The sequence below is a fragment of the Artemia franciscana genome, chromosome 4 (assembly GCF_032884065.1).
Source record: "Artemia franciscana chromosome 4, ASM3288406v1, whole genome shotgun sequence".
NCBI lineage: Eukaryota > Metazoa > Arthropoda > Branchiopoda > Anostraca > Artemiidae > Artemia > Artemia franciscana.
In genome coordinates, this window is record NC_088866.1 from 9909501 (window position 1) to 9924094 (window position 14594).

Sequence of the window (14594 nt, forward strand, 5' to 3'; positions counted from 1 at the left end):
AGAACCTAGTCTGAACTGACAGTATGTTTTACCTTATAGTGTAGGTTATCCAATATATGGTTGACTATTGAATTTTTTTAGGATTGTAATTTTATTAGAAGTTTGTACATTTTTATTTAAGAATAAAACACGAAATCATTCATATGACTGTCACGGCTGGCTTGAAAGACCCATTCGATTATATTTTTTTAAGTGAGTCTTTGAATGTTTTGTCTCCCATAAAAGGCAGCTTGAACTTCACATTTCAGGACTTGGATTATTATCGATGGTTAGTGCAACACCTATGCACAAGGGCTCCCTGCAAAAATATCCAACAGTGTCAAATTGGAGCTCCGAGACGGCCAATTGACATCGATATTTCGCCTGATTACTCGCTCTCCTAAAGCAGTGCATAAAAGAACGATGGCTACTTTGGTCTTGTGGTAATTAGCTCCATTCTATTAAAATCAAACGTCATCCATGTCAGACTCGTCAATTTTCGGAAACAAAGGTTCCTTTAGGCTGTATGGTGCCGTCCCCTATTGATGGTGCCGGGGGTTCGTTACTCATTTTCGAAGATGAATAGCCTGACGATGTCACAGGACAAAAAGACGCAGCAGGCAGTTACTCATTGTAGATATATAGTGGCTGTCCAATCCCAAAATAGTATATCTGTATTTTTTAAGATTTTACAGGAGAGCCTTGACATTTTTTATTTTGGTGACAATTGAATGCTTGACTTACCACGCTTGGAAAAAAGTGGAAATGAATACCACTTTTTGATGAGTTCTTCATGCTGATATTCGCAGGATTTTTTTTTTTTTTTGTAAAATGCGCTTTGAGAGTTTTCATGCAGATAAACTGTTTTTCACCATAAAAAACAAAGATGTAAACTTTGGCCAGCCCATTTTCTTCAGAACCTAGTTTACTTAAAACATATAATAGACTGAGATATCAATTACTTTAATAAGGTCTGAACTCAAATAACACTCGAGCATTTTCAGCCGAAACTGTTTAAAAAAACTGTTCTTAAAAACTCTGTCAAAGGTATACATTAATGACAGTGATGGCACAGGTGATGAATATATTGAAAGTTCTTGAACGTTGATTGGTCTTTCAGATACACTGTTGTGTTCGTCCTGTGGTGGCGCAGTGGGTTTGACCTTAGCTTGGCAATACGGGACCCAGAGATCGAATCATGCTGCAGCAATGCACTGCAGAGTCGACGCAGGGACCTTAGTAGTCAAGAAGCGTCGTTAATTTGATACACTGTTGTGGTCTAGTGATTGTTTTGAGCCTTTTGATTGTTTAATCTGGTACACAGTTTTTAATTCGGATATTCAGGTCGAACAGCAGATACAATGTAAAAATTGAACTGCCAATCTGCACAACCATAGGAGATACAGCAATTCATATAAATAAATGCCAATTTATTTATAAACTGTTACGGGATTAGAGAACTGATAGGCTGGTCAGTAGTTATTTTGGGGTTCCCTGAACTCCGAATGTGACAGTTTCACTTGTTTACGTAGCCTCCGAGATTGAAATGAGTTCTATTGGAATATTCAATTTTTTGATGAAAATGCTCCTTGTAAATGTCGTCATTCATCGCCACGTGATTCATAAATGTCAAACATAAAACTAGATTCCTGTCAATTCATGAACGTTATTAATCTTTTAAAATCAAAATAGTTGGTAGTTCATATTCCATATGTTAGATGCCCTCCCCCTATCTCTTTTTTTTTTGGCCTGTTTTTGGATGTTTTTCATTCGTCTATATTAGGCCCTTCATACACCAACAAAAGGAGTTTCATTGAAACTTACTTGTAGAATCAGATTATGTGTTGCTTTGTGACAGTTTTAATGATGAAGAGTACACTTGTGAGAGCGTAGGCTCACCTCTGAACATATTTAATCTTCTCTCTGATTTTTTTTGTTGCTTGGCTCTTGTTTTTATGAAAACAAGTGTATTTTTATTAATACTATCCTCTTTTTTACGTCTTAGAAACGGAAAGCAGCAAAAGTGAAAGAACCGCTTTAGACCTTGAGAATGAAACAATTGCATCATTGAGTCAACCATTGGCTAAAACACCAGGTGCTCATTCTTCAGAAGAAGAAGAAATTGCTATGGATGATTTCAAATTGGTAAGTCCCATAATTTTCCTAACTTGGTCGTTCAAAATCTAAATATATTACATATACTTTGTTTGGCTCCTACTTTGATCTGCGATATATTTGTATTGGTTCTGCTAAACGATATAGCGCCCTGGGCGTGAACGGTCATTGTTCATGCAGGTGGTCAAGGATCTGAAGCCCAATTCCTATTTTATTCTGATATTTCCTTTTTTAAGGAGTTTTTGAATTTTACAATTCCAGCAAAAAGACCTCATTCTATATATAAAAAAAATTGATAAAGGGGTAAGAGCTGTAACCTGCTCCCCTAGACATCTGGAAGATTCTTTTTTTCAGCCTTGATTGGCTATAATGGAAACACGGATGAACCTTAAGCTTTTTATACAAAAAAAACAAGTTTTTTTTAAATGAAAGTAAGGAGCGACATTAAAACTTAAAACGAATAGAAATTACTCCGTATATGAAAGGGGCTTTTCCTCCTGAACGCCCCGCTGTTTACGCTAAAGTTTGATTCTTTCTCTTAACTCTACATTTTTAAAACAGTAAAAAACTTTAGTGTAAAGAGCGGGGTGTTGAGGAGGAAAAGCCCCTTTCATATACGGAGTCATTTCTGTTCGTTTTAAGTTTTAATGTCGCTCCTTACTTTCATTTAAAAAAACTTGTTTTTTTTTGTTTAATTTCTGGACGTTTTTGAATTAATGCATGTTTTGATCTTGGCTCTCCGCACATACATAATTAAAACGAAATTTGCATATTAATTTTTTGGGGCTAAATGGCTTTTTCATAATTTTAATCGGAAGATTTTGAGAAAAAAGGAGCAAGGGAGGAGGCCTAGTTGCCCTCCAATTCTTTGATTGCTTAAAAAGGCAACTACAACTTACAATTTTTTACGAACGTTTTCATAGTAAAAAATATACGTAACTTACGAATTAAATCACGTAGCGAACTTCTATTCTATTGTGCATATGAGGGGCTCACCCCTCGTCGATACCTCACTCTTTACATTAAAGCTTAAATTTTGTCTCAATTCCTTAAGAATGACCCCTGAATCACAAAAGCCGTAGGATAAATAGTTGAAATTACTAAAAATACTTTGGCATAAAAAGCAATGTATTACAAAGAGGTAAACCCCCCATATGCGTAATAATTTCTGTTCGTTTTAAGTTTTAATGCTGCTTCTTACTTTCAGTAGAAAAAAACTTTTCGTATTTATTTTTTCATTGTTTTTTTAAATAATGCTAGAAAACCCTGCGCCCCCTCCATTGAAAGTCTCTTTCCCCATGAGAAGTTCCTCCATGGAAAGATCCTCCCCTGTAACCCTCCCCCTCAACTCTTCTCCCCAAACCAAAAAAAATCCCCCTGAAAACGTCTGTACACTTCCCAGTAATATGTAAACACAGGTCAAAGTTTGTAACTTGCAGCTCCTCCCACGGGGACTGCGGGGAGTAAGTCGTCCCCAAAGACATAGTTCTTAGGTTTTTCGACTATGGTGAATAAAATGGCTATCTCAGAATTTTGATCCGGTGACTTTGGGGAAAAAATGAGCATGGGAGGGGGCCTAGGTGCCCTCCAATTTTTTGGGTCACTTAAAAAGGGCACTAGAACTTTTAATTTCCGTTAGAATGAGCCCTTTCGCAACATTCTAGGACCACTGAGTCGATACGATCACCCCTGGGGAAAAAACAAAAAAAAAACAAAAAAAAAACAAATAAACACGCATCCGTGATTTGTCTTCTGGCAAAAAAAAAAAAAAATGCGGAATTCCACATTTTTGTAGATAGGGGCTTGAAACTTCTACAGTAAGATTCTCTGATCCGCTGAATCTGATGGTGTTATTTTCGTTAAGATCGTATGACTTTTAGGGGGTGTTTCCTCCTATTTTCTAAAATGAGGCAAATTTTTTCAGGCTCGTAAGTTTTGATGGGTAAGACTAATCTTGATGAAACTTATATAATTTAAAATCAGCATTAAAATGCCATTCTTTTGATGTAACTATTGGTATCAAAATTCCATTTTTTATAGTTTCAGTTACTATTGAGCCGGGTCGCTCCTTACTACAGTTCGTTACCACGAACTGTTTGACAAAAGCAATGGACGGTCGAGTTTACTTCCCTATATAACCACCGTGACCCTTGAGGCCCCGTGACCCCTGAGTCATATCTGTGAACAAGCTTTGTCAGGTTCTGTCCTCATCAATAACCTTCATCATCAATAGCCAATCGGATTCTAGATCGATCATTGTCTCCGCCCACTTAAGAAAGCTCAAAGAATATTAAGTTAGAGTTTTGCGCAAGTTTACCGAGTGACGTCCTCTTCTGTTTGAGTTCTCTATTAAACAGTCTATAAGCCTACATGGTTAAGAATTGAGCAAACTAATTCAGTGCAGTGCCTGTTGCTAGTAAAATATTAGCTAAGAAAACAAAATCTTTGACACGCGATTTGACAACTCCTAGTGTAAACATTTCTAAGGAAGATGTTGTCAGAAGTTTATTCAAGCTTTGTCCTCATAAAATATCACCGTTAATGATTTGAAGTGAGTTCTGATGGTTTCGAACGGCATAGGACCATAAAGGTGTACTGCTTGTAGATTTTACGCAAGAAGGACCAACAATCAACGTAGATCGGTATTGTGAAACTTTGAGGCGCCTAAAGAAAGCTATTTAAAACAGAAGAAGAGGTATGTAGACCTCCAAAGTTATTCGATTTCATGACAATATCCATCCTCACTGTGCTCGTGTAACACAGCAGCTCTTCGACCAATTTCAATGCGGCATTACCCACAATATGGTACCATTGTTTGGAGGGACTCTTATCTTCTTACTGATTTGGAAATGTTGCTTTGGGGAGGGGGGTGTAGCACTCCCAAATTGACTAAAATCATTATGGACGATATATATATATATATATGTTACTGTGATAGTTCAAGAATGGTGAATATCAACTTTCACCGGTAAATATCAACAATTGCCAAATATGTTAGTGAAAGATTAAATATTTCATTACATTCTTGTGCATTTGAACCCTCACCGGGGTGAATGTCGACAATCACAGATATGCTCTGGTGAATGTCTAAAAGAGAAGAAAAAAACCCAATTCTTATATCTAACTGAGAGACAAGATAGGAAAAAACCCCAAATCCTTAATCTCTGCTTGGCTTCAGTCAGCTTTGTCGGTTTCATGCAAAGTTTTGATGGTAACAGCAACGTTTTGTTAATTTTGTTTCTGATACCCTGATTTATATAGAATGGCTACTGCCGTGAATCATGATTTTTTTTTTTTTTTTTTTTTTTTTTTTTTTTTTTTTTTTTTTTTTTTTTTTTTTTAGAGAGAGAGAAGTTAAGTGCATTATTGCGGGTAAATGAGAAGACAATTGTTTAATTTTCTCAAGAAATAAAATACTTTCTGAAGTTGTTTCTGCTAAAATAAAGTGCAAGACATTTTTGGATTACAGACGATTAAAATCTTTGGCGTAATAAATATTGCTATCAAATTTGTTAATCGTTTTGATGTTATAATATTGCAATCAGGTAATGATAAATAATTCAGTACTAAAGTCATATTCGAAATTTGTGCTATGTTAAGTATTTACTATTATTATTTTGTTTTCTCATTATAATTGTACTGTGTGTTCTATGTTGTGAGCCCTTCCTCACAGAAAGAGCGGCGAAAATTTTATCGCGACTGAACTGCAGAAAAGAAAATATAAATCAAACAGTTCGTGGTAACGAACTGTAGTGAGGAGCGACCCGGCTCAATAGTAACCAAATTTCTAAAAAATTGAATTTTGATATCAATAGCTACATCAAAAGAATCGCATTTTAATGCTGATTTTAAATATATAAGTTTCATCAAGTTTAGTCTTACCTATCAAAAGTTACGAGCCTGAGAAAATTTGCCTTATTTAAGAAAATAGGGGGAACATCCCCTAAAAGTCGTAAAATCTTAACGAAAATGACACCATCAGATTTAGCGTATAAGAGAGTCCTACTGCAGAAGTTTCAAGCTCCTATCTACAAAAATGTGGAATTTTGTATTTTTTGCCAGAAGACAAATCACGGGTGCGTGTTTATTTATTTTTTTTATTTTTATTTTTTTTTTCCAGGGGTCACCGTATTGACCAAGTGGTCCTAGAATGTCGCAAGAGGGCTCATTCTAACGGAAATGAAAAGTTCTAGTGCCCTTTTTTAAGTGACCAAAAAAATTGGAGGGCATCTAGGCCCCCTCCCACACTCATTTTTTCCTAAAGTCAACGGATCAGAATTTTGAGATAGCCATTTTGTTCAACATTGTCGAAAACCATAAAAACTATGTCTTTGGGATGACTTACTTCCCCATAGTCCCTGGGGGAGGGGCTACAAGTTACAAAATTTGACCAGTGGTTACATATAGTAATGGTTATTGGGAATTGTGTAGGCGTTTTCAGTAGGATTTTTTGGTTGGGGGGAGGGGTTGAGAATAGGGGATAGGCTAGGGGAGTTTTCCATCGAGGAATTTGTCAAGGTAGAAGAAAATTTCCATGAAGGGAGCGCAGGATTTACTAGCATTATTTAAAAAAAAAAGCAATGAAAAAAGAAATATGAAAAAGTTTTTCAGCTGGAAGTAAAGAGCAGCATTAAAACTTAAAACGAACAGAAATTATTACCCATATGAGGGGCTCACCTCCTCCTAATACCCCGCTCTTTACGCTAAAGTATTTTTAGTAATTTCAACTATTTATTTTACGGCTTTGGTGATTCAGGGGTCATTCTTAAAGAATTGGGACAAAATCTAAGCTTTAGTGTAAAGAGCGAGGTACTGACGAGGGGGCGAACCCCCTCATATATGTAATAAAAACATGAGAATACAAAACTTCTTTGGTCATCGTATCGACCAAGTAGTCCTAGAATGTCGCAAGAGGGCTCATTCTAACGGAAATGAAAAGTTCTAGTGCCCTTTTTAAGTGACCAAAAAATTGGAGGGCATCTAGGCCCCCTCCCACGCTCATTTTTTTCCCAAAGTCAACGGATCAAAATTTTGAGATAGCCATTTTGTTCAGCATAGTCGAAAACCATAATAACTATGTCTTTGGAGATGACTTACTCCCCCACAATCCCTTGGGGAGGGGCTGCAAGTTACAAACTTTGACCAGTGTTTACATATAGTAATGGTTATTGGGAAGTGTACAGACGTTTTCAGGGGGATTTTATTTTGTTTGGGGGTGGGGCTGAGGAGAGGGGGCTATGTTGGAGGATCTTTCCTTGGAGGAATCTGTCATGGGGGAAGAAAAATTCAATGAAAAGGGCGCAGGATTCTCTAGCATTACTATAAGAAAACAATGAAAAATAAACATGAAAACGTTTTTTCAAATGAAAGGAAGAAGTAGCATTGAAACTTAAAACGAACAGAGATTATTACGCATATGAGGGGTTCTAAAAATACTTTAGCATAAAGAGCGAGGTATTTAGGAGGAGATAAATACCTTGCTCTTTATGCTAAAGTATTTTTAGTAATTTCAACTATTTATTCTACGGCCTTTCTGATTCAGGGGTCATTCTTAAAGAAATGGGACAAAACTTACGATTTAGTGTAAAGAAGGAGGTATTAACGAGGGTACAAACCCCCTCATATACATAATAAAAATTAAAGAATATAAAAGTTTGTTACGTAAGTTAATTCTAAAGTTACGTATATTTTTTGCTAATAAAAAAATTTGTTAAAATTAAAATTAATAGTTGCCTTTTTATGTAACCGAAAAATTGCATGGCAACTAGGCCTCCTTCCCCATCCCATATTTCTCAAAATCGTATGATCAAAACTAAGAGAAAGCCATTTAGCCAAAAAAGGAATTAATATGCAAATTTCATTTGAATAGTTTACTTGTGGAGAGTCAAAATCAAACATGCATTAATTCAAAAACGTTCAGAAATTACATAAAAAAAAACTAGTTTTTTTAACTGAAAGTAAGGAGCGACATTAAAACTTAAAACGAACAGAAATTACTCCGTATATGAAATGGATTGTCCCCTCCGCAATCCCTCGCTCTTTACGCTAAAGTTGGACTCTTTGCCACAATTCTGCTTTTTAAAACAATTAAAAGCTTTGCAAAACTCTCTTAATCCAGAAGCTGGCCGTAATATCCTTAACCCGTCTTAGGCGTTCCGTACCGAATTCCAGGGTTGTAGGCCAACAAAGAATCGAACTACATTGTTTGTAGAACTCATATATGCCGTGCAACAGGGGAAAATGTACCAAGCCAGTTGTATTGTATCGGATTAACGACGCTTCTTGACTGCTAAGGTCCCTGCATCGGCCCTGCAGTGCATTCCTGCAGCATGATTCGATCTCTGGGTCCCGTATTACCAAGCTAAGGTCAAACCCACTGGGCCACCACTGGACAAAATTAAAGCCAGTTGTTATTATAATACCGCATATTTGGATGGATAAAGAAAAAATAAAGGTGTCGGAAAAATAAGAGGGGGGAACTGCTAAAGTTTCCTCATGGGTTACACGAAATGCACGGGGGCCATAAACCAAGGCTCTCCTTATCTAACTCTACAATGTCTGGTTTAAATGAGGTAAATGAGTAGAGATAAAATTGTTGTTCTTTTTACTTCTATTCCGCAGATGGTTTCTGAATGGCATTCTAGGCAATAGAAGGTTTTATTGGGCTATTTTTGGGGAGGGGATTTAAAATTTACAATAGAATTAGAAGAGGATAATAAACTTCCTTTTCTGGATGTCCTTCTTTTAAAAAATGAAAATAGTCTGGATTTTAAGATTTACAGAAAACCTACTAACAATAACAGATTTTTGTCGTTTTTCTCCGGTCATGCTCGCCAAGCAAAATTGGTTTAATCATATCTTTAGCTGACCGCATTTTTAGAATTTGTTCTCAAAAATTCATTGAGGAGGAATTATTGTTGTTAAAAGAGATTTTAATAAGTAACCATTATCCGGGTTGGTTAATTGACCAGACTTTTTCGAAAAGAAGGAAAAAATTTCTAGAATGTTCTGACGATATTCTGGAAACAACAGAAAAGAAAGATATTTTTTGTTCTCTACCATATGTTCCAGGTTTGAGTGAAAAACTTAAAAGAATTTTACAAAATAATGGCTTAAAGGTAGCTTTAAGAGGTAGTAATACTTTGGCTAGTTTCTTAAATTCTGGAAAGGATCGGACTTCCGTAGAGCAACAAAGTGGGGTTTATAAAATCCCATGTTCTTGTGGAAGCTCTTATGTGGGACGCACTAACCAGAATTTAAAAACGAGATTGCTACAACATCATAATTCTATTTCATCGTCTTTAAAGCAAAATACCAAACCTGAAGATTTCACGTCGGCCCTCTCGGAGCATATCTTTAATTTTCCAAATCATTTTATTTTGTTTGAAAGTGTTTCTTTGATTTCTTAGGACCAAGGTTTAAAGCAAACTTTCAGAGAAACAATCGAAATTAAAAAATTCTATTCAAGAATATTTCCATAAACAGAGATAGACGTGAATTTGGATTGAACTCAATTTATGATCATTTACTGAGGTCAAATAAAGTAAATATCACCTCACCTAAGAGCTATGACCTCTGTCCACGCAATATGTCAGATAATTCTAATGAGCCGGAACTGAAAAGGTCCTGCCTCGGCTGTTGCATTGAAAAAAAATAAGAGCAATAAACTATATGTAATTAGTTTATTAGTTTATTGTTTATTTTTATTCATGTCTTTTGGTTTTACTGCTGATGATGAACACTGTATATGTATTCGAAATATCCAGTTAAATAATTTTATATCTATTCACTGTCAATAAAAAGGTATCATCCCTATTTTGAACTGTTTTACTTTCCTTATTATAGTGGGCTGTTTTGTCACTTGAAATAATTGAGTAGAACCTATCAAATTTGAAAAGAATTGGGTACATAAAGAAACAATTAAAAGCCATTGATTTCATCTTTAAAATTGTAATAAATAACACAGATACGGAAAGAAAACAGAATTTATTTCTACAAAACAAAGTCAGTTAGATTTTTGAACTTGTTTTAGTGTTATACAGTGTTTCATAGTTTATGGTTGACGAAGGCTGTTTTAAGTGCGGGATAAATATAAAAAAAAAGTTATGAAGTAAAATATTTTCAAATTTTACATTTTTTCATTATGAAAGATTATGCTGGAAAGTAATAATTGGAGTGAAAATAACTAAAGCTGTTTTAACTACGGGATAAATATAAAAGAAAATTACGAGATGAAGTAAAATGATTTTAAATTTTAGATTTTTTTATTTTCAGCGATTCTGCTGAAAAGTACTAATTCGAGTGAAAATAACTAAGGCTGTTTTAAGTACAGGATAAATATATAAAAAAAAAATTATGAAATGAAGTAAGATATTTAAAAAAAAAAAAATTTCATTTTCAACGATTCTGCTGAAAAGTACTAATTGGAGTGAAAATAGCTAAGGCAGTTTTAGTGTGGGATAAATATAAAAAAAAAAATATCAGATGAAGTATAATAGTTAAAATTTTAGATTTTTTTTCATTTTTGGGAATTCTGCTGAAAAGTACCAATTGGAGTGAAAATAACTCAGCCTGTTTTAAGTACGGGATAAATATAAAAGAAAATTATGAGATAAAGTAAAATATAAATTTTTTTTAGATTTTCTTTTTCATTTTCAGCAATTCTGCTGAAAAGTACCAATTGGAGTGAAAATAACTCAACCTGTTTTAAGTACTGGATAAATATAAAAGAAAATTATGAGATAAAGTAAAATATCTTTAAATTTTAGATTTTTTTTTCATTTTCAACGATTCTGCTCTAAAGTACTACTTGGAGTGAAAATAACTAAGGCTGTTTTAAGTGCGTAAATATAAATAAAAATTATCAGGTGAAGTAAAATATTTTTAGATTTTAGACTGTTTTTATTTCCAGCAATTCTGCTGAAAAGCACGAATTGGAGTGAAAGTAACTATAAAGCCGCACAAAAATCTCAGACTTGCCACAGATTGGACATCCCTGATCCATCCATCTACTTCACAGGGTATAATAGAATTTGCTCCATTATTTCTTTATTCTGCTGTTGTTCCGACAACAAAATAGGAGCCGGTACGTTTTGGTACGGCCACTACATGATCGAAAAATTATTTAAAACTTTACGTTGAATGCTGAAAGGAAGTCGCGAGAAAAGAGGCTTTTTTTAAGTGAGGAACTCTTAATTCCTTGTGTTGTTAGTGTTGTAAGTTGTATTAAAAAGGATATTGGGCCACAGTGGCTTGATAATTTTTAATTGTAGCCACAGACATACCATATATGTGGTTCGAACTACATGAGTTGTCTTGTATTCCTCTCTTAGTAAGTAGTTAGGCCCCTCTTTTTCATTTTTTTACTCAGTGGCTTAAATGAAGAAAAATACGAATAAAAATGTAATGAAGCTAATCACACGAGAGAGATAAAGCTACTAAATTTAAACCATGTGTTGAAAGATGATATTAGTGTTGTAAGTTGTTTTAAAAAAAGATGTTGGGCCACAGTGGCTTGATAATTTTTAATTGTGGCCACAGACAGACCATGCATCTGGTTCGAACTGCATAGGTTGTCTTGTATTCCTTTCTTAGTAAGTAGCTAGGCCCTTCTTTTTCATTTTTTTACTCAGTGGCTTAAATGAAGAAAAATACGAATAAAAATATAATGAAGCTAATCACACCAGAGAGATAAAGCTTCTAAATTTAAACCATGTGTTGAAAGTTTTATTAAAAAGGGATATTGGGCCATAGTGGCTTGATAATTTTTAGTTGTAGCCACAGACAGACCATAAATCGGGTTCGAACTACATGGGTTGTCTTGTATTCCTTTCTTAGTAAGTAGTTAGGCACCTCCTTTCATTTTTTCAGTCAGTGGCTTAAATGAATAAAAATATAATGAAGCTAATCACACGAGAGAGATAAAGCTACTAAATTTAAACCATGTGTTGAAAGTTTTATTAAAAAAGGACATTGGGCCACAGTGGCTGATAATTTTTAATTGTAGCCACAAATAGACCATAAATCTGGTTCGAACTACATGAGTTGTCTTGTATTCGTCTCTTAGTAAGTAGTTAGGCCCCTCTTTAATTTTTTCAGTCAGTGGCTTAAATGAAGAATAATACGAATAGAAATAATGTTGTAGTTGTATATTAGCTGTAACTTCGTTATTTTTTATTGCCTCATGCTGATCATTTTTCAGTTTGTAAAAATTATAGATTAAAATCAAAAGCAAAAATTGATTGAGAACATAAATAAAATTAACTAAAATAACTTCATCAAAACAACAAACCAAATACAAACTTCGCAAGGAAACTTCTTCCTCTTTTATGCATTCTAAAGAAATATGTTTGGAATGAAGAACTATTAATGGAACTTTAGTGCATGTCAGTCTGATGGAACTAGATTTTATTCTGATTGAACTCTGTAATTTTTTCTGAATCGAAATTCCCAATCAAACTATCGCTGACGAAGTTTAGCCATTATTGTGTATAGCTGGCAGATATTAATTTTGTAAGTCTGTCATTTACCTCTATTATTACATATCGTTCAACTCGAATTGTAGTTTTTGAGAAAGTAGTTAAAGAAAATGACTAAGTAACTAAAATAAATAAATAACTAAAGTGTATAAAATAACATAAAATGACTAATCATGCTTCAATAAAATAATTAATTCACTAAAATAAATAATTGTACTTCTTGAGAGAGTGAAATAAATTATTATTATTCTATTTTGAAATTTTTTTTGAGGTTATTTGTTTTGTTTAGACGGCTGAGTAAATGTTTGTTCTAGACCAAGGTTCAAAAATACAAAAAAAAAATAATAATTTCGTACTTTCTTTTATTTCTGAATTTATTTTTTGAATTCCTGATCATTTTACAGTTTGTAATAATCCTACCAGCAATTTTTCTCAATCGAAATTCCCAATCAAATTATCTTTGACGAAGTTTAGCCATTATTGTGCATAGCTGGCAGATACTAATTTTGTAGATCTGTCATGTACACCTATTATTACATATCTGTAATAGTACCTGTAATATATCTGTAATAATATTTACATATCTGTAAACATTTTTTGAGAAAATTATCGAATAAAATGGCTAAGTAACTAAAATAAATAAATAACTAAAGTGTATAAAATAACTAATCTGCTTCAATAAAGAGTGAAATAAATTACTATTCTTCAATTTTTTTTTGAATTAAGAATTTTAAACTTTTCTATTCTATGGGTTGGAAGGCCAGGAAAGGCAGTTACTTCTTTTTTTCTTGTCTATATTTAATCGTGTAATCTAAATTGCCTCATGAGCGACCGTGAATGTTCCAAAATCAATTGGTCTTATTTTTCCTATTCAGAATAAAATCTTCTTGATTTAATGTTGCTATCAAAAGAAATGAGACATTTTTTAGCGGTTCTCTGCTAAAATATTTTCGTTGACATGTGACTTAATTCAAGAATGGCCAGAAAAGGATTGAATTTGAGTTTTCTTGTGTAAAGGACAAAATGTTATGTAAATGATATTATGTTATGTGAATTAAACCCCCTTCATAATATTATTGGTCGTTACAGAATGGAGACACAGCAAAGCTTGAAGAAATGAAGAAAGAAATGGAACTGACAAAGCAACTTCAGCACTTATTCGACGGTTTGAAATTTTATGCAAATAGAGAAGTTCCAAGAGAGTCGCTTGTATTTATAATTCGTTCGTGCGGCGGCCAAGTTTCTTGGGACAAAAATATATATGAAGGTGCCACTTTTGATGAAAATGACGAAACTGTAACCCATCAAATTGTAGATAGACCTCTAGGAATGATTGGAAAACAATTTATGTCCAGGTAACCACTTAGCTCCTTTTTTTAATAGGGTCTTGGTTACCTGTTTGGGCTCAGCATAAGCACATGACCTTTGTTGCGAGGCCTTTGAGGCTGTTTAAACCTTTATCAAGAAAATCTCTTCACTAGTTGCTACCAGGGTTCTGGTGAGCATAAGTGTATATTGGAAACCAATATTAGTTAAAAAGTTAAAATGAATGCGCTGTTGATTGTTTATGAATCTAACAATCACTCAAATGTTGTTGCACAGTGTTTTTACAATAGTTTCTTCCCTAAGTTCGCCGTTTCGTCACCGATTATGAAAGCAGATTTTGAGCTTGTATAAACAAAACCGTTATTTCTCAGGGGGCTGTTCCCTTGCAGTAGTACCACTAGAGCTTTTATGTATAGATCAGGGTAATTATATTTTTTTGGCGATATAATTAAACGTGTTTCTTTTCAGACTAAAAAAGTACACAATTTGGTAGGAATATTATCCGGATTTTTCCAATTGGTAGAAAGAGGAACTAGTCCAGTTTCTGTCATAAGTAATTTGGTAGGAGGATGAAATTAGTTTTTCGTTTTGTTTTATACTGATAACGGGTAAGGTGTGAAAAGTATTAAATTAAAGAGTTTTTACTTTATTAGAGGATCGGTACCTTGTTACTGGGTGATGGAAGACGCATCTCTT

General features: G+C 34.0%; 1 protein-coding gene across 1 annotated transcript in view; it reads left to right on the forward strand.

Annotated features, from left to right (window-relative positions):
- LOC136025966 (pescadillo homolog) overlaps positions 1-14594 on the forward strand; it is a 47065-nt gene that overhangs the window by 21789 nt on the left and 10682 nt on the right. The window contains exons 6-7 of the mRNA XM_065702088.1: positions 1985-2124; positions 13662-13927. Coding sequence (XP_065558160.1) covers positions 1985-2124; positions 13662-13927 — 406 coding nt within the window. The remainder of the gene's footprint in view (positions 1-1984; positions 2125-13661; positions 13928-14594) is intronic.